Below are 20,971 nucleotides of genomic sequence, written 5' to 3' on the forward strand. Positions count from 1 at the left end.
TTATGACAGACTTTCAATAAATATTAATTTTATCTCTGCGCCGCATGTTTATGCAGTGTCTGCCTGGATCTTGTCAGCCAGGATATTATTATGTGTGGTGTCAGGAAACAATCTGGCAAGATCAGATCTTATGACAGTGACTTTTCCCTTTCACAGGAATGCGGATTTAAAAATTTAAACACGGCATGAATGATTTATGTAACCGTTCTCTCAAGCCCTTGTCTTCAATATTTGAGTGCACTTGGAGTCCACTTTAGTACATCAATACACAAAATCTCGAGCGCTGAAGGATTTATGATGCCATATACAGTCAAATAAATCATTTCCCTCATTAATTCTGGAAACGCATTGGTTTTATATATTTATATGTGGAACATTTACATTTATATTTTCAGAAAGGTTTTGAACTTTTGCCAGGTTCATTATTTCAGTATGCTCCAGTGATAATCTGAGGAAATGTGTTTGAATAGGTTACGAATTGAAGCAATCTTTTCTTCACACAGTTGAATATGCACTTTAAAGCAAAAGTTCAATTTATTTGAAAGCAACAACTGTCTTAAGCCTCAAGGCTGAAAATAACAATTAAAGGAAACGATCTATGCAAAAGAAGATGAAAAAATACATATTTGAAGTGTGGTAATATTTTAGCACAGTACCTCTTGAATTTTAATTTCAAGATAAAGCACATTTGAGATGCACTGAGAAATTATGAATAGTAAAAGCCAAGAAACGGAAATAAATAAAATGCATATGTAATAGCCAAATAAAGATTAAAGATCACATTGGGAAATTGTGTTTATCAGTGAATATGGAGATTTGAGTCTTTACGTCAAATAGACTGTTTTCTAATTCATTTAATTAATTTAAATAATCCTAGAGCTGACTAAAATATGACATTAATGCCCCTCTTTCATTCCTTTTGTGTCATTTTCTCATTACTAGCAATGCACACATGTCATTTTAAGCCTATCCCATAGGCAAAAAACCTTATTTTGGGGTTTGTGGGACAGACTAGTATCAGACCTGGGTCAAATACGTACAGTAATTGCTTTGGAAAACGTATTTTTAATACATTACTGTGCTGAATTAATTTTGCCTGTGCAATTGGACTAGCCAAGAGGACCAGAAGGCGGGCTTGAGAGTAATTCATAGGTTTCATTAGAGCAGACAAGTTCAGCAAAGCACAGAAAAATATTTGAATCTGAGCTGCAGCGGTAATTATTTCACTTCTTATGCAGTTGTCACAGGCAGAGGAGGAGTCTATTGAACACATTGAGATGGGGGGGGGGGGGACCCTGACTGTGAGCATAATGCCCCAATATTGACATGCATGACCACAGTTAGTGGGCTGATGCGACCTGCACGTTACATCTCCCTTAGCAGACGGATGCGACCTGTGCGTTGCATTTCACTTAACGGACAGATGTGACCTGTGCATTACATCTCCCTTAACAGACGGATGCGACCTGTGCGTTGCATTTCACTTAACGGACAGAGGTGACCTGTGCATTACATCTCCCTTAACAGACGGATGCGACCTGTGCATTACATTTCACTTAACAGACGGATGTGACCTGTGCATTACATCTCCCTTAACAGACGGATGTGACCTGCGCATTACATCTCCCTTAACAGACGGATGTGACCTGCGCATTACATCTCCCTTAACAGACGGATGTGACCTGCGCATTACATCTCCTTAACAGACTGATGTGACCTGCGCATTACATCTCCCATAACAGACCGATGTGACCTGTGCATTACATCTCCCATAACAGACGGATGTGACCTGCGCATTACATCTCCCTTAACAGACAGATGTGACCTGCGCATTACATCTCCTTAACAGACTGATGTGACCTGTGCATTACATCTCCCATAACAGACTGATGTGACCTGTGCATTACATCTCCCATAACAGACGGATGTGACCTGCGCATTACATCTCCCATAACAGACGGATGTGACCTGCGCATTACATCTCCCATAACAGACGGATGTGACCTGCATGTTACATCTCCCATAACAGACGGATGTGACATGTGCGTTACATCTCCCATAACAGAGGGATGTGACCTGCACATTACATCTCCCATAACAGACGGATGTGACCTGCACATTATACCTCCCATAACAGACGGATGCGATGCCAGTGCTGTATTTGATCATATGACCGTTTTTCAAGACACATGACCGTTGAAATGCATTGTGACTCATAAGCCTTTCTGTAGGTTTTCTATAGGGCGCCTTTGTCCATAATGGGTTAAATACCACAGTTGGATTACACTGTGTAAATCTGTACTTGTGTTTTGTAACTCTCAAGGATGACTCTTATCAGGATGACTCTATCAGTTTATTCAATATGAAGTGTCAACATGGAATTTGGAAATGTTCTTCAGAAGAACATGAGCAGTTTACCTAATGTAACACGAAAATATACTTTCAACTTCATGTTACAGTTCAAAGGCATTGCAACCTTCTAAGGGATCAGCAACTCCTGGTCCTGAGAACTGTTCGTTTTCCACACTCCCCTTTCTTCACACCTGGGAGTTAGGTGTGAAGACAGTCTGGCCAATCAGTAGGACTACTGTAATTACCCGGAAGAAAAGAAAACCAGGGTCGGATTTGGATTTGAGGGCTAGGGTTCTGCTCAACAGGGATCATGAGGCCTCAATGGCTTCTTTATGTGTTGCTGAATGTCCAATCACAAAGCGGGTGTGTTACCCACCTGAGATCCAGGGACCTCTCATAAATGGTTTAATCGTAAAGTCGTACGAGATTCCCGTAACTAGCATTGAGGACACAGGTCATGACCTCTGTATATTTTTTTGTATGTGTGTGTGTGTGAGGTCATGACAAGCAAATATTTCCACTTCAGAGTTCGCCAGATTGATGCATTTCATTGTTAAATTTGTTCCAGGAAATTTTTATTGTAAAATTTTCTTCCAGGGGAGCACCTGTTCAACCACTGACCTCTGTCTTTTGCATACAACCCTGTGTGTATTGGAGATGTAAAGCACACATACAGTACACAGAATGTGTAATAGATTTGCCCATGAAATAAAATAAAAAAATTATTAAAAAATCACATCTTAATCGCATATGTAATTGAACAGATTCCTCCGGCCGTAAAAATAACCAGAAGGCAGGAGTTTAATCTGAGCAACATTGCGATGATTTTAGTGCCTTCTGTAACAATCAAGATTCTCCCGCCTGGATCACTCAGACGGCTAGAGACTCAATTACACCCGCTAATTACGGAACGGGCCGGTCGCATCCCGAAATGTCCAGTAATGATAGAGGCCAAGAGGGCCCGCGAAAGGAAGGGCGTAATTAGGCAGATGGGATGGCAGGTCATTAGACGGGGGCCGCGCAGGCTCGAGCTGAGGGCCCGCGTCCTCGGGGCCAGCGGCACAGTGCTGCAATCACAATGATGTCCGCGCCATCTGCAACGCGTCCCGGCCACAACGGCTGACTGCTGGTGGCCGCCGTTTTTACGGCTTAAAATGGCGGAAGGCTAAAGCCTGGTTCTCTCTGTAGTTTCGCTTCTGTCTTATATTTTATTCAATTATGCATTAAATACGAATATATACAGTATACAGAGGTATAACTGACACTGAATTATAGATTTACTGTGAAATAAGGAGCACTGTGAGTGTGTTATTATGCAGTAACGGAAATTGTTCACCCCAAAGTGAGTAGAAGCCTGCCAAAATATCTGTCACTCGTCTCCAGCTCTCTTTGCTAAATAATTGGAGATGGGGCTTTTGCTGACTTTATGAGAGTGAGAATGTCAGGTCTTATATATTTAAACGGACTACCTGGCTTTACTGATTCTAAACCTATTTATGGATGATTTTCCCATGTACATTCTCTGACAAGAGCATTCTCTATCCATATTATCCTCTGCATCACTGCAGGCTGTGGGGTATGCACAATCCCTTCGTCTTCCTCACTGTACATCACACACACACGCACACACACACACATACACACACAGATGAAGGAGGGGGAGGAGAGAGGGAGGGAGGAGAGAAGAAGAGAGGGGCGAGAGAGAGTGAGAGAGGGAGGGGGAGAGAAGGATGAAAGGAGGGAGGGAGTAGAGAGAAAGGGAGGGGAGAGAGAGACAGAGGGAGGGATAGAGAAAGAAAGAGATTCAGAAGGCAAAGACCAGCCTAATTTAAGGTTTTCAAAGACATTTTTGGGACATGAGTAGGATACCAATATATATTTTTCAGGCCCAATATAATGCATGCAGCCACAGATTTAAGAGATAAAGTTAATTTTTTTTTATTGGCTTCAATCACATTTAAATGTTAAATGTAAGCTGGTGTTAGTGTAAGCATATTTAAGGAAGTTCTAAATCCAGGGTCAGAATCTGGACCCCAGCAATATTCTTTTAGTCTGCTAAATCCCCCTCTCCCCAAAGTTGCTTTAGTTTACTTAATTGCTTTTCTCTTATTGGTAGCTAGCTTAACTACTTCCAGTGTTTCAAAGTAGCTTCCTGAACACTGGCTGTCTACTGGCTGTAGCCTAGTAGCCTAACTGTGACACGCTAACATCCTATGTAGCATCCCCAGAATCTCATCCAATCAACAAACAGAGATAATTCAACTGATAACAAGAGTAACTCAACAGATATTGGTGATTTTATCAGATTGAATTAAGTAGATTTTCTTATATAGGCCTGCTGCTCAGATATGTCTGTAATAGTTTTTATGTGAAATCTGTAATGTAGGCCTAATGCTAGGCTTATTAATTGAGCAGCTACTGTATGTTTTGGCCCACCAACTAGCAACTTGAAAAATAAATTGGCCTGAGGCCAGACTTAGTTGCCGACCTCTGTTCTAAGCTATGAGGCTATTTAGAAAAATTGGTATTTGTGTAATTAGTTATAAATAGTTAACGACAGTCAATGTCGTGTTAAATATGTCTCAGGGGCACCAAAAAACTGTGCTATTTTAATGGGTCTTGTCAAGCAAATGCTTGATAATTAGTGAAACTGTACAGAGAGAATATACTGTAAGCTGCGTGTGCTTCAGAAAACCATCGACTGCAGGCTTGGAGTAAGAATATCTTCATCTGCATAACATGTATGATGTGGGGTTTGCAATAATTAAGTAAATAAATAAATAAAACTGCGACAAAAATTATTTTGCTCATTTTACTTCAAGAGTAATTACGTAATTGCACTCGTTCTTTCAGCCTGGGTCTATACAATTCTATACAATTGTGAAATATGTGTTCTGGGGTGGGTAGAGTAGGTGTGTCCATCTCAAAGTATTCTCTAATCCCTCAGGTACCGGCAGAGTTTAGTTTTGTACTGATCCATCACTGCTAGCTGGCTTGCCAACTTCGAAAACGGGCCATTCAATTAAAAATACTAATTTGTGGGCATAAATAATCTTCCAACTGGTTATCTGGATATCTGTATCAAACATCACTGTCATGTCACGATTTGGGCAAGAGTACCCTGCAGATTGCATTTTTCAAGCTTCATATGCAGCAGAACAGTTTTTTTTTTCATGCCAATCTTATATTACTTCATAAACGTTGAAACAATGGCATGTATTAAAATGTTTCACCAAGTAAAACAAAGTAGGCGTATAATCACGTTTACATCTAAAAAAGTTAGAGTGTAATTACCCTTTCAGGAACATTATAAGTTGGAGTGCGGTCGGGAAGGTTTGTGTGGACTGGCTGAACGGTATGCATTAGTGTGACTGAATGATGCCAGACTGAAGGGTCGGGACTGTAATGTGTCCGCATCTGTCTTTTCGGGACTGCGGTGTAATGGCATTCTAGCGTGAAGCCATTTATAATACAGGTTTGATTCTCCGTTGAACCTTTGAGATTTAATGAGGAAGGGATGGATTACCTGCCATAATTAGCTGCTTTGCTTGGGTGCAGATAGCAGAACATTAATTTGCTGGTGCATATGGTACTAAGCTCCCTTATCTGGAGTTTAATACCTCTGAAGAACCGACAAGATCCTGTGTTCGGGCTCATCAAAATGTACCTCAGAACAAAACGATTTGGACAAGTATTTGTGTTCTTACACAGCGATATTTGTTTGTTTAACCAAACACCATATTACGTGTCGTTATTTAGCTGATGCTTTTATCCGAAGCGACTTACAGTTGATCAGACTAAGCAGGGAACAATCCCCCCCTGGAGCAATGTGGGGTTAAGGGCCTTGAACCACCAACCTTGCGGGTCCCAGTCATGTACCTTAGCCAGTAGCCTACAATATGTCCCACCGTATTGATAGTATATTTGTGGAGGGGGGTGCTTAAAGGCTATCGCTTAATGAAATTGTGGTAAAGGCCACATTAAAAAAATGAATTTAAAGTTAAACAAAGTTTTGTAGGATGTGGCACACCTGTACAGAAGCACAAATGCAATAGTGTACCCCACCCCCTCCAGCCCCAGCATGTGTGTTCATTCTTATGTTTATTTTAGCCTCTTGGTGCTAATGGGTGTTGAGTGCGGCTTGTTCCGGGGATTTGTCATGCGTTACACAAGTGCATTTGAAGAACCATTACATCACTGAATCCACCTACTTTCCTCCTCAGATAGAGGCCCCTTCTTCCTGTACTGCAAATCGATGCGAAAACGGTGATTGCATGAAATGTTCTTTTTTAAGACAATATTACTTGTACAGTTGGGTAGTTCAAAAGCACTGCTCTCTTGTCCGATACACCATAAACACATACTGCAGATGCTTTCACTCTTGAAGTTCCCAAACGGAAAGCTTTTCACACAACACGTTATAGGGTAATTCTCTTTCCATCTGTGTCACATTGAACATTTCTGAAACATGTCTAATATTTTTTTTCTGCTGTTAAGAAAGCAATCATCTCGGCGAGAGGTAGGTTCAGTTGGTACAATGGTGCGATTTGGGGACCAAATGCTTTTGTATATTTTTGAAAAAGGACAGAACAGTGTGGCTTGTCAATCGTATTTTGAGTGAGTTTTTTGTTTTTATTTTTTAAATTGAAGACAGCTTCATGCAAAGTTCCAGTTCATGCAAGATCCTCTTGAGAAGCATAGTTAACAGTCCCACATTCTGCTGTTCTTTCAACAGCATCACACACTTGGAATGTGTTTGCTCCCAGGCTTCGAGGAAGGAACATGCCTTTATCTGGGTTTGATTGCTTTGCCTGGGGTAATATCTGACAGACATAAAGCATGGATTGACAGGAGATTCAGACAAGTACTTCAGCTTCAGTTTCTTTGTTTTTCCATTTTTATCACAATGCTTTCATTTGTAAGCTTACATTGCATGGGGAGTGGGGCTATGCATTCTGAGCTGAACAGCTTGGCTTTAGTGCTGGTCAGCAATAACGGTTCCTTACTATTAGCTACAGTATGGGAACACAATGGCTATGGCAAACACACACATACACACACAAACAAAACAGCATCTCTGTGCATCAGCAACTCCCACCAGCAATGATAATAATCCGCTGATAGTCCCCTTAGGGTTGTCCTTTACCTTCTGCAATCCCTGAACAGTTGGTGGCATTGAGTTTCATTGCGTGGATAGCAAACTATCTATAAATCATGGAAGTTTCTGGAATCAGCAAGAGAATACCGAAGGGATGGTATCTCTCACAGACTTATATAAATGTTTATCAGGTTCCTTTACTCATGTAACAATAAATAATGTAGCATACAGAGGAATACATTAAATATAAAATGGAAAAAGATAATCATGTTATCTTTTTTTAATTAGACCATATATAATTAACATGGACAGATGGATTTGGCACCATCCCAATTTGCCTATTGAATAAATGTGTCCTGACTCCAGTCCTGGAGGTCCACTGTGTTGCAGGATTAACTCCAGTGCTGGAGGACCACAGTGCCTACAGGTTTAAGTCCAGTGTTGGGGGACCACAGAGTCTGCATGTTTAACTCCAGTCATGGAGGACCACAGTGTCTGCAGGTTTAACTCCAGTGCTGGAGAACCACTGTCTGCAGGTTGAACTCCACTGTTGGTAGGCGGCAGTCTGCTGATTTTAATGGCGTATTTCAGCACAAGTGATTAATTGAAGTGACTGTCTAAAGAATCCACACGACTTGATCTCAATGCCCTAACCCTGCTCTTTGAAAAGAAAAGCACAAATGCCAACAGACACTGAGGCCCTCCAGGACCCTATGTGTAGGCTTGAATAGAGGGAGCCATAGCTCTCTGTAAAGTCAAAACTCTGATTAGATTTTGTGTCTGAAAGGGCAGTGGACAACCTTGCCTTAGAAGCAAATCTGAGAATTAGTGTTGGATATCAGTCCCTCAGTGTCTGGTTTCTGTTCATATTCTCTTTCACCAAATGAGAATCACGGCATTTACTGTACCATGCTGGAAATGTTACAGCCTGAATTCATGGATACATGGATTGTGTGTTGTTCAAGGACAGGTGTGAGAGTCTAGACTTCTCAAGCCCAAGTACATGAACAAAAAACAATCTATGGAAAAAAACACAAAAGTGTTTAATAATAATTGTAAATGGAACCATATGTGCTGTCTACCTGCATAGCACCCAAACAGAGCGGAAGAGCTGTATTCAGCATAGGGGACACAGGTAATGCAGTTAATCTGCCAGACATAAGACTTTTAATAAATAGTTTCCAACTTTCTACATGTCATTAGGGAGACCGTGCGTGCCTGTGGAATGGTGTGACTAGTTTTGTTTATCAGATATCAAAGTCCTCATTGCCTGTCCACATCTTAAAATATTACTTCTAATTAAATGTTGTTTCTCAATTTGAATTTTGAGTAGGTTAAGTAATTTTGTATTTCAATAAGGGCTGTATAATAAAATCCCTGGAGGCTGAAAAGTGTAGTCTATTACCACCCAGACAGCTCATGTTTTGCATGCGAGGCTCTCCGTCTTAATGTATCACTGAGTTAACAGGATGGACATATGATGAAAAATGAAGCACAGATGAATCTATAAATCTTGTCTTACTGCTTTCAACCCAATAGTATGGCACATGACAGCTTCCACTCCCCTCCAAAGCCTGTTTTTCTCAATAAATAAGTAAATAAATAAATAGTTTTTGGGGTTTCTTGACAATTTTTTAATGCAATTTTGTCAAAACTGTGGTGCTTGAATTCCCCATGGAAACACAACACTGAAATGTGTAGGAATAGGAATATACATTCACCAAGCACTTTATTAAGAACACCTCTACACTTACTTATTCATGCGATTATCTAATCAGCCAATTGTGGGGCAACAGTGCAATGCATACAAACATGCAGATACGGGTCAGGAGTTAATGTTCAAATCAACCATCAGAATGGGGAAATGTGGGGTGTCTCGGTGGCGCAGCCTGCAGAGCACTGACCGCATGCTCATTGTGAGCTGCGACGTCAACGGTTCGAATCCGACCGTCTGACAATTTGTCGCATGTCTTTCCCTCTCTCTCGCCCCATTCTTCCTGTCTCTATATACTGTCCAATAAAGCTGAAAAAGGCCTAAAATATATCTTAAAAAAAAGAATGGGGAAATGTGATCTAAGTGTCTTGGAATGATTGTTTGTGCCAGACAGGGTGGTTTGAGTATCTCAGAAACCGCTGATCTCCTCGGATTTCCATGCACAATAGTCTCTAGAGTTTGTAGAGGATGGTGCAAAAAAAGCAAAAAAATAAAAACATTGAGTGAGCAGCAGTTCTGCGGGCAGAAACGCCTTGTCAAAGCTGACATGAAGGTGCCATTAATGCAAATAACCACACAGTACAACAGTGGTATGCAGAAGAGCATCTCTGAACACACAATGCTTCAACCTTCTTAGTGGATAGGCTACAGCAGTAGAAGACTTAATGTGTAAAAGTGTAAAAAATATGTGTAATAAATACCTAATAAAGTGCTCACTGAATGTATATTTTAGCACATTATCTCAGAGGGTTCTTTTTAATGTGTATTAAGTACAGTGCATGGTTTACACACTGTTGGCCATTATGAAAGCCTGGGGTGGCAGTGTACAATGGATAAAAAAGCTTTCTTTGGAACTGTAAGTTTTCCTGTCCCCAGGTGAGCTGCCACGATCTTATATTATTAAAACCTACCTATACTGTAAAATTACAGCTTTCTAAATGAGGATAAAAAATGTCTTTAACTGAAATAGAAAGAACTTCAATGGCGATTCACTGAGTGCCTTATACTGTATGTTCTATACATACGGTATAGAATAAGTACATATTTTCATAATTATACAACCAAAAATATTGGTTGCCATTGCATTCTGTATAATGTTTGGCCTCTGACAAAGAAGCTAAAAAAAAATAAAAAAACAGTAAAAGGACTAGTTTTTTAATCCAGTCATAAGTGGACTTTAATTGCTGTCCAGGAGTGACATATCTGAAAATAAGTGAAAGTAAGTTTTGTCTGTATCTGTTAAGAAGTACAGCTCAGTGAAAGCATCTCCTATTTTCTCTGTCAAGTTGAGACTGCGGCTCTTTCTTTCTTTTCATTGCAAAGTCATCATTTGTTTTGTGAGGGGAAGAAAGGAAAAAACACATGAATGAAGCTCTCACAGCAAATGAGCGTACTCGGAAATAACAGAGGTTCAGCAACTCTTATTTCCGCACACTTGGGTAGCCGAGGCATATGAAAGACAGACAGCCCGTTTTTAAAAATGAAGCGTTCGCGCTCCTTTTGAAGTGCATGAAAGAGTCGCAGTCTAATGAGCCTGGCCACTGATTTCAGATCAGTTTACAATGCTAACGGCCAATCTGACAGAGTCTGTAGGACTGCAGAGAGGTGTGATAATGGAGGGGTGGAGAAGGTGAGACCCTACCCCGGAAGATGGACGGGAGTAATCCGATGACTGGGACCTGGAAGGTTGGTGGTTCAAGCCCTGGTGTAGCCACAATAAGATCCGCACAGCTATTGGGCCCCTGTCCATGGCTCTTAACCCTACATTGCTCCAGGGGGATCATCCCCTGCTTAGCCTAATCAACATGCAGTCTCTTTGGATGAAAGCGTCTGCTAAATTTCATACCCCACATCTGATGAGCTTCTGGCGCTGAAGGAATTGGCTTAATGGGCTTTTTCTACAGCTGTAGTCGATTATAGAGTAGCGGGAGATGAAAGGCTCAACATGCCAATGCATCACATCATCACCTGTCATGTGTGCTAATCACAGACAAAAATATCTGGACTCGTGTATCGCATCATGTTAGATGAACACTCTTTAGGGCTATTTATTATCCTGGGTGACTTGTGTAGTTTGTGTGTTATGTGTTCATGGCCAGACATTGCGGTGTGGTGGTGGAGTGGATAGCACTGTCACTTCACAGCAAGAAGGTCCTGGGTTCAAATCCCAGCCGGGGCCTTTCTGTGTGGAGCTTGCACATAGGTGTCCTCCAGGTACTCCGGTTTCCTCCCATAGTCCAAATACTTGCAGTTTAGGGTATTTGGTTGGGTGTTAACATGACATTGCTGCAAAAGATGTGTGCGCTCAGTCCCTGTGTAAATAAAGGTTTATAAATAAATCAATAATTTAATGAAGCAATGCCAATCACGTTCCATGATCACTTCGTTCGATCGAAAGGTCAACCTGTCACAGGTTTCGTCCCACTACACTCCCAGAAGAAAAGGGTTCTTTGGCTTGTCTCTATAGAGGAACTATTTTTTATTTCTTTATGAAACCCTCCATCATACTGTAGTTCCGAAGCGTGAACGCTCCCAGACAAATAACCATTATGCCTGACAAAGAACCCTTGAACTAGATGGGGTTCTTCCATGGAATGAAAGGGTTCCTTTTGGAACCGTTTTTCAGAGAGTGCAGGACCACTGCTGGTCATTTTTGAAAGCGCTGGTAAATCTGGTACAATGGATAGCCCTCTTGTGAACATTACACCTTACATGATGATCACTTTGCAGCCACAACATATAGCAGTGGAGGACATTAGTGTTACTCTCAGGAATACAAAAATGCAGTAGGTCTGTGTAAATGTCTGTTAAAAATGTGACTGTGTAACAAGAGAGATATTTTTGCCTGAGTCCGCGGTGGGATTTGAACCCCAGCCTCTGTCGTCCAAATATATGTTAGACAAATGCGTTACTAGTCAGCTCAAGACGAAATCATCATCAGGGAACGTTCTTGCGGTAACCTGCTGTGAGCCTTCTCTTTCCTGCACCTTGACATACAGTACATGTACAGATATTGTTTTGAAGCACTGCCCTCAGCTAAATATGATCAATTATCCGATGCGCTTTTATTTTAAATTTGATAAACCCAAGTTCCAACATTGTGTACTGCAGTTACTGGAACTGAACTGTAATACAGTGTTCTTGAGACCGGGGAGGTAGGAGGGTACATGCAATGACAATACAAATCAAACAACAACATTCTCTGACTCCTGTGCATATACATTATTGACACCATTCTGTCAGCATGAAACAAATAAAAATATGAATGTATTTATTTGTGTAACAAGAGAGATATTTTTGCCTGAGTCCGCGGTGGGATTTGAACCCCAGCCTCTGTCGTCCAAATATTTCTTCGACGTACGTGTTACCAGTCAGCTCACGACGAAATCATCATCAGGGAGCGTTCTTGCGGTAACCTGCTGTGAGCCCTCACTTTCCTGTACCTCACTGTGCTCACTGTCCATGCATGAACTAGTCAAGCTAACTGTGCTCGGCCTGGATTTTTGTCTCAATTTTCCATCCTTAATTGCAGAAATGGATGTATCATTAGCAGGTGACAACTATACCGTGCACCAGGGATCATCAAATATGACCCTCGAGTCCAAATCCAGCCCTGGTTTATTTTCTCCAAGGTAATTAACTGAACATTCAGTGCTACTGATTGGCCAAGACTGTCTTTGCACCTGACTCCCAGGTAAAGAGAGGGTGACACAAAGCTCTGAAGGCCTCCTGTTATACTGTAGGCTTGGCTGTGCCACGCCATTTACCCTTATCCATTTCAAACCTTAAATCTCTTTTTATTCATCCGTGATGAGGAGTTACTGGATAAATGATCTCGGTGAGAGTGGACAGAGATGATGAGAAGTGCCTATTAATATACAGTAAGAGGCCTGAGTTTCCACTCAGACTCCTCTTCGAAGTGAAGAGTAGAAATAAACAGCTCCACCGAATGCAAAAGACAGCTGCATTTCTTGAAACTTTCTTAAACCGTAAGCATTGTACGTTTCACCTTATCGTTACATGATTTGCAGGGACCTGAATCTGGATATTCGAGAATGTTTTAGCCTTGGTGAAAGTAGTTAAAGGGTATAAAATCATCAAACGTTCTCCATCCAAGCATATATTAATAGGCCTTAAATGTTTTTCATATCCCTTTGAGCTGAAAGCCTAATAAAAATCCAGTCCTTAATGATTATTCCGGCTCCCTTACTGCCTGAGTGAATGTGCGGCTGAGGTTACAATAAGTTGATTTCCCAAACAAATGGTTCCCCGAGGTTTTTGCTTGCATCTTGTTTTTTTTCCACTTCACTCAATTATCTTGCTAAAGAAAGCATTACCATTTTATTCCTTCTTAACGGCATTGAAAAATGCATTATACAGTGCCTTTGCACCATTCAATTACAAGTAGTGTGTTTTCGACTTGTAGATATAATGAAAGGGAAATTAAGTAGATCAAAGTTGACATACAGTACATGTACAGATATTGTTTTGAAGCACTGCCCTCAGCTAAATATTATCCATTATCCGATGCACTTTTATTTTAAATTTGATAAACACAAGTTCCAACATTGTGTACTGCAGTTAATGGAACTGAACTGTAATACAGTGTTCTTGAGACCGGGGAGGTAGGGGGGTACATGCAATGACAATACAAATCAAACAATAACATTCTCTGACTCCTGTGTGAATTCATTATTGACACCATTCTGTCAGCCTGAGACAAATAAATATATGAATTGCCAAAATGTATTTATTTTTTCTCAGCATCACAGACAAGCTAGGACCTATCATTTCAATTCTTCTAACCATGGACTTTATACAGGCCTTCAAGTTTAGAGTGCAGTCATGACAATACAAAATCATTAACAGTCTCCATGGCTTTCTTCCGAAATGCAATGCATTTTAGAGAATGCCATTTTCTCCTTAAAGCATTTCAATCAAGCTGCCCAAAGTCGTGCACAAAACATGATTCATTGTAGGAAAAATAGAGGTCAAAATCAAGGAAACTGGTCTTGTCTTATCATATATTTCTGTCTGACAGGAAGAGAACAGCATTTACCATTTTCATTTTCCAAGGTTGCTGAAAGAATCTTTTTTGGAAATATTTTGATTATTATTTTAGTTTGTGTGATCCTGCTTTTAAAAGTGACTGGAAGTTGCAAAGAAAGTATCTAGGACACCACGGAAAAGTAATTCACATTTTCAGAGCAATGGCCTTGGATGTTCTTCGGTTAATGGAAATACACATAGTACACAGACAGACCATAGTTGGCTGAAAATTTGAGTCCTTGTGGGCAGTGACAATGGAAAGTTTTATATATATATATATATATATATATATATATATATATATAAAAAGATTACTTCTTTACTCAACCATTTGCTATGGTCGTCTTGTAAATGAACTCTGTCCGCTCCCATTGAGTGTGTTTTCCTGCTTTCCTACTCTCAGACCTAACAAAACCACAAATATTTGTTGTAAAACTGTCTAAACACTTGAGAGATTTTTATATTGATTAAAATAGACAATAGCTCAATATGGACGTTGTGCACTCCAACTGCAACCACAATGTCAAATCTTGTGCCTGAAAGATTTCATATCCTGAGATCTTTGATGCCCTGACCCAGGGCTGAATGCGCAACATTGATCACTGAGCAGTCAACAGGTGCCTGAGATGGCAAAGATGACCAATTCGGCCATTTTGTTTCCAAGGCAGATGGTCTCATCTAACCTGAAATAATCCTTAGCAAATAATTCAGAGAGGTAGAAGGTGGGATTCCGGCCCAGGCTCAGAACATTCCATGAGCTAATAGTCTGCTAGTGCTCTAATCTCTGCCAAAATATGCGAACGGAAACAAATTAGTTTATGTAAAGGCATAAAAATATGTCCCAGAAAAATAAAAAAGATTTAAGAAAAAAGAGTCAGTGACAAAAATTTTAAATGCCACAGTACGGCACAGAATGCTGAAATATATTGAATGCAGAACATTAGTTCAGAGCTCGTTCGCTGTGTCAAAGGAGAATTACATTTACCTACTGCTAAAGGGAAAAAGATGGGTAAAAACACAGAATATTTCATTCACAGTGTAACAGCCTCCTCCTTGTATGGAAAGAATATGATTATATATGCCGTATTAGGCCTTGGCACATAACATAACATTGCTGGGTATGGGAGGACGATTTCAGCATTTTCTTTTCAGTAGCTGTTAATCAGCTCTGAGCTTTTCAGGGTTCACTTAAACCGTGTGAGACTGCAAATCGTTACTGACAGTGTAACGGTAGAGTATGAAGTGTATTGCAGGGGATTTGCTGCACTATAATCAATTTTTCTGCACTTAACTAAATTTAGATTTGTTCTGTCTGAGAAATAAGACTAAGAGTGATGAATCAGATTCAAGACAAACTAGATGCAACAGCAGTGGAAGGTTCTAGTTGTTTGTTTTCCTGAAGTACACTTCACATTAAATATAGGCCATACTGTAAGATATTATTCCATGATGAGACCCAAAACCGCTGCAATTAGCCCCATGGCTTCGTGCGTTTCTTATATCACCCGGTATGATACCCTCAAATTGTATCTGACAGTCTGTGCTTTAACCTCATATTCATGGTTTCATTTATACAGTATATGTGCTGGGGTACGGAGCCAAAACAACAAAAATTGTGTCGCTGTCAAGCATTATGCATTGAACTATGCAGGTGTATGTTAAGAGATGTTCTACATTGTTTGCTGGATTACTTTAGATTCTACAGTCACCCTCCAACCTCATCTTCCCTCAGACAGAGATCTTGCCGCTTATTCCTGCTGGTCAGGGGGATACTGTAGCCTAAGGGTTAGGGAACTGGACTTGTTCCTGCCAGGTTGATTCCCATGCCAAACATTACTGTTGTACCCTTGTGCCGGTTATTTACCCTTGACTGAATTCTCCAGATGTATTAATGGGTTTTATGAAGAGAATGTAAGATTTGTTCAGCCAGTCAATCTGTATAACGGCTTCTGCTAAATGCCTAAAACACAAATGGAAGTTTGTTTTATTTCTCGCCTGTGGGAACGCCAGCGTTGGCAGTTATTGGTCAGTTCTTGTCCTCGGATCAAAAAGCTTTTACAAGTATGCGTTCCGCGTCCATTTTATTACATTGCAATAACTTCGCTGAATACCGAAGAATGTTTGGACAAAGAGTGCTTTCAGTAAGCTTGTTAGTGCGGTACTCTACCGTGCGGTCCATCAGAAAAGGATTCAGAGCATTGTTATTATTAATGTGTCTATGAATTATAGAAGCGCACGATACATCCAGTCTGTGCCTCTGCTTGCAGTGGTTGAGTGTGGTGCCGATCTAATACCTCACAGTCAGTAACCGGCTCTCCATCTGCCACAATGGTCCCCAATTTGAAATAAAGCTGTAGCGCTAATGGCTAATGGAGCACTAATGGCACAATGTGCTGAACTTTTACTTTGCTCACAGAGGCACAGAGGATTAATTAGTCTCAGCTGTTGCTGAGTGTCTGACTATTGTTAAAGTGGAGTGGGGGGTGGAGGAGGAGGAGGAGGAGGGGGGAGGCTATTAATTTATACCTTTTATTTGTATCTTTTCAACTGCAAATATACGACTTTGGTTTGTTGCAATACTCTCTATAAACAATGCTAGACCGGTGCCATTGTGTTTACTTTCTAGAGCCACTTTATAAAAAATAACTAATCTGAATAACACATTAAATTAAAACAAAACTGTGCTGTATTGTATCACACCGGTCAAACTAGTGGTTTATGCAACAGGATTTGCTAATGAGAGTACTGCATTTAAAATTCAACTCCTTGGTTTCCAACACCATGTCCTACTATGTTAAAAATCAATCCTAGATTACTTTATAGTTACTGTTAATTAACTTGTATTTTTTTCACTCAGTTGCCAAATGCCACACTAATACTTCACAGTTTGCGAGTTTCAGGCCAGCGGTCATACATTTACATAATTATAAATCTAAGGTGCTGTCTTTTTGTGCATGTATTTAGTAAATGTGTGTAAAAGTGCCCAAACCCGTTTAGAGCGTTCTGACTGCACCAGTTCCAGCCTGATTTTAGATGATAGTTTTCACTTTGTCAGTGTGCTTAAAAAAAAAGAAACCCAGAACACATCATGCAGTCTGCAGAACCACAATGCCTCGTTGCTGCTTTTAACAAAGTCTCCAGAGCCTCATGTCAGGAAAGGGGAACACAAGTGAAGTGCCTTTCTGTGACTGGCATTTTTAAGGGTGCAGTCCAAAGGGAGTCTCGGGCGCCGGGAGAATAATATCTGTATTTCTGCAGTGCACCATCAGTGTACAGTGACTGTATAGTCAGGGTTATAACTGAATTAAGAACAGCGCCTAACACTTCTTTTTTTCCAATTGGCTCAGTCTGTAAAAGGCACTTACTCCAAGGGTAATGCATGTGTTGTTGGTCTGCTTGTATTTCTGTATCCTTCCTATTGGGCGCACGTCCAGTTCATCTGCTGTTCCTTGCTTTATTTTCTGCACTCTACTGGCATTCTGGAAACACTTAAAGTGCAAGGATCAGGCATCTAAGTAACTCCCTAGAGGAGGGAATATAGTCCCAACAGAGACAGAAAGTGCAAGAGATGCAGACAACTTGTCGACTACACTATTGAACGGCAGAATCATATTTTTGTCTTCTATTTAGATTATATAGATTATTTGTTGGTAAATAGGACAAAGTGATGCAGTTTTACTCATTCAATATTTACCAATGGGAGAAGACAATTTACATGGCATTTATTTAGCACACACTTTTATCCAAAGCGGTGTGCATTAAGTGCATACCAAAGGTCACAGAATGCATAAATAAGTTGCAATTAATCAGGTGCTAAGTGCTAAAGGTGTTAGCGAGGGGAGCCAGGGTGGAGGAGCTGTGGTACATTTTAGAAAAGGGGAGTGAGTCAGAAGATGGCTACCTCTCTCTGCTGTTCTGACTTCCCTGGGGAGCCCAGTCCACCAATGAGAGGCCAGAACCAGTGGTCCTGAGATTAATAAATGGAGGGGTCTGGCTGGTGTATATGGACTGATAATCATCTGAATGTACACAACCCCCTGGGTAGCCTGGTAGTCAAGCTCCAAGGTTTTACATTTGAGGCAACCAGTGACAGGTAGCCAGCCAACCAGTCAGTAGTGACAGGTAGTTATAGGCGGCTGTAGACCAAGCAGACTGCAGTGTTCTGGATGAGTGATTAGTGTTCAGGGGCTAGATGGCAGCTAGAGGGAGGAGAGAGAGAGGCAGTATTCCAGATGGGGGGCCATTTTAAACCACATTTAGCTCTAGCTATATTCTATGTGTATCCAAATTAATTGGTTAACTTACCATTATGACTATGTTTGGGTACAACAGATGTTTTGGTTTTTTACAATTTGGTCATTCAGAAGACACTTTCAGCCAAAATGATGAAGAAAAGTGCATTTCACATGACAGGCAAACACCATTAGAGCAACAGATCGCAACAGTTATAATCATATTGTAAGTGCTGCCGTCAAGTTGCTTTTCTGACTGTCTGTGCAAAAAAGTGAGATGGCGGTTAGCGTTTATTTATTTGTCTTTTCCCGTCGAGTGAAATAGAAACATTGAATGAAAAGTACTTTTGAAAAGGTGAGTTTTGGGTTTTTCGTGGAAGACAGCCAGTGAAACTGTCCAGAATGACAGGGGAAGGTCGTTTCTGACATCGGGGAAGATCAGGGGCTGTGAGGAATGGCTGCCGGGAAGCTGGGAGGGATAAGACGGCGACCTGGCACGGTGCTGGTGAACTGAGAGGTCTGGTTAGAGCGTATGGAGCGATAGCACTCCGAAGACAGGCAAGGGCGGTGTTGATTGCAGGTCGGCAATCAGGTGTGAGAGATCGGAATTGAATGCAGGCAGCCACCGGAAGGCAGTGAAGGCTTCGCTTACTCACCGTGATTATGCGGCGTCCATCTTGTTCGCTATCCAAGGCAGAGACGACGTCAACGCGAAAAAAAGCGTACGGTGTGTAGCCACAAGCTGAGTTTACTCAAACGCTGTATTACTGTTTCAAATAAATGTGAAAATGTCCTCCAAGGTTGCCTTGCCAGGTAGAAAAACACAGTTTAATGTGAAATTCGCTGTTAAAAGCGAACTCGGCGAAATTGATCGAGGCGCTTCTCGTGTAAGCTTCAGTAAATGGTGGCAATTCTTCAGCAGAATTCAGAATCGATTGGAATGCACTGGTGCCGTTGAGGGATCTGTAGGGACGTGTTATGAAGGATGCGCGTCATTACGGAACATGCCGCCGCCATTCTGATAAATAACCCACAATGCACTTTCTGCTTCGATTCAGCGTTTTGGGTTTATAGGTTATTTCTTCATAAGGCCTCTGGGCTATCTTGGACAGGTTTTAATGTTTTGAATTGTGTCTCTAACTCGCCAGATTTTAAATTTAAACTCAAACTTAAATTTCAATTCAAACCTGGGTCAAATCCTGAATATTTTGTGGGTTCAAATACTTTTCTATGCTTTACTGAGGTTGTCTGGTGTATTGGAACCAATGATATAGGCTCAAAATACTCGCAGAAAGTGCAAAGTCTGGTTCTGTTGGTTGGATCAGTCACACCAGGCAAGATAAATTGAGCACAGACAAATAATTATTTGACCCAGGTCTGTTTGATTTGAATTTGGACTGCTGAATTATGCTTTGAGTAATATAACAAGAGGAAATAATGCAAGAGGAAAATTGCTCCAGGTTCAAGAATACACAGTATATACAGTACACACAAATTCAGTACTGAAGTACAGTAACACATTTTGGTTCAGAAAATGCTCAGGAATCCAGTGGGAACCTGCTGGGGTATTAGCTATTATAGCTTAGCAGAGATAACCTCAACCTTACATCTGGAAAACCTTCATCTCCCAGCTCCCCTGTCTGTGTTTACTGCCCATCCTATGCAGGCTTATCTGTGTTATCGTTATAAAGCTTGTGCCTTTGTTATTTTTGATATATAATCTAATTCCCACAGCAGAAGTAATATCACATGCTATGGATTGTCCCAGGGAAAAGCCAAAAGATCATAGATATCCGCCCGGTTCTCTATTTGTTTTCCTATGGATATTTTCCTCTTGAGTGCACACAACAGCAGTCGCAACCAAGGACAAAATATGACATCATATGCATACCTGTATGTGTACTTTGATATTGTAATTATTTGGACAGTGACAATTTTGAAGAGCTGTGATTCCTATACTCTCTGAAATTAAGGTACAAAAACTGCCTAAAAAGGTACAAATGTGGGTTGCTGGGGCATAAAATTGTACCCCTAGCCAGCAGTATATAATTATGATTTTTGCTTGGAAAACATACTAATTTGTTCCCAAAGAGAACATTACTGTACTTTCATGGTACATTAGGTAAATTTGTTCCTCGAAGAACCAAAACGTACCTCCGCTGTCGCTTTATTTCTGAGAGTGTCCTGGCTCAGTCTATATGGACGTAAATACCCTCACATTAAGGTAAAGGTATTTACATCCGCATAGAGTGAACCGTGTAGGGTTCACGGCACTCGAAAAATTGCATCTCCATCCAAATACTTACGGACCTCACTGTCTATAACACTGTATATTTTGGGGTATGAATATCTCCGGCTTTATTTACAGAGCTCCTGCCACACTGTCATGCGCTGCGGTGTCAGTACGGATGTGTCATGACCAGGAACGGAACGTTCTGCTTCTGCGGAGACGGCTTGGCGGTGGAAGGCGACGGGCGGACCTGCACAGGTGGGCGTGACTGGCAGCGGATTAGAGCGAATTACGGG

General features: G+C 40.9%; 1 protein-coding gene across 1 annotated transcript in view; it reads left to right on the top strand.

The window, feature by feature from the left end:
- The window catches only part of LOC133123174 (low-density lipoprotein receptor-related protein 1B-like), a 484,946-nt gene that overhangs the window by 145,768 nt on the left and 318,207 nt on the right, over positions 1-20,971 (top strand). Inside the window, exon 3 of the mRNA XM_061233491.1 lies at positions 20,814-20,933. Coding sequence (XP_061089475.1) covers positions 20,814-20,933 — 120 coding nt within the window. The remainder of the gene's footprint in view (positions 1-20,813; positions 20,934-20,971) is intronic.

This window comes from Conger conger, chromosome 3, assembly GCF_963514075.1.
Source record: "Conger conger chromosome 3, fConCon1.1, whole genome shotgun sequence".
NCBI classification, from domain to species: domain Eukaryota; kingdom Metazoa; phylum Chordata; class Actinopteri; order Anguilliformes; family Congridae; genus Conger; species Conger conger.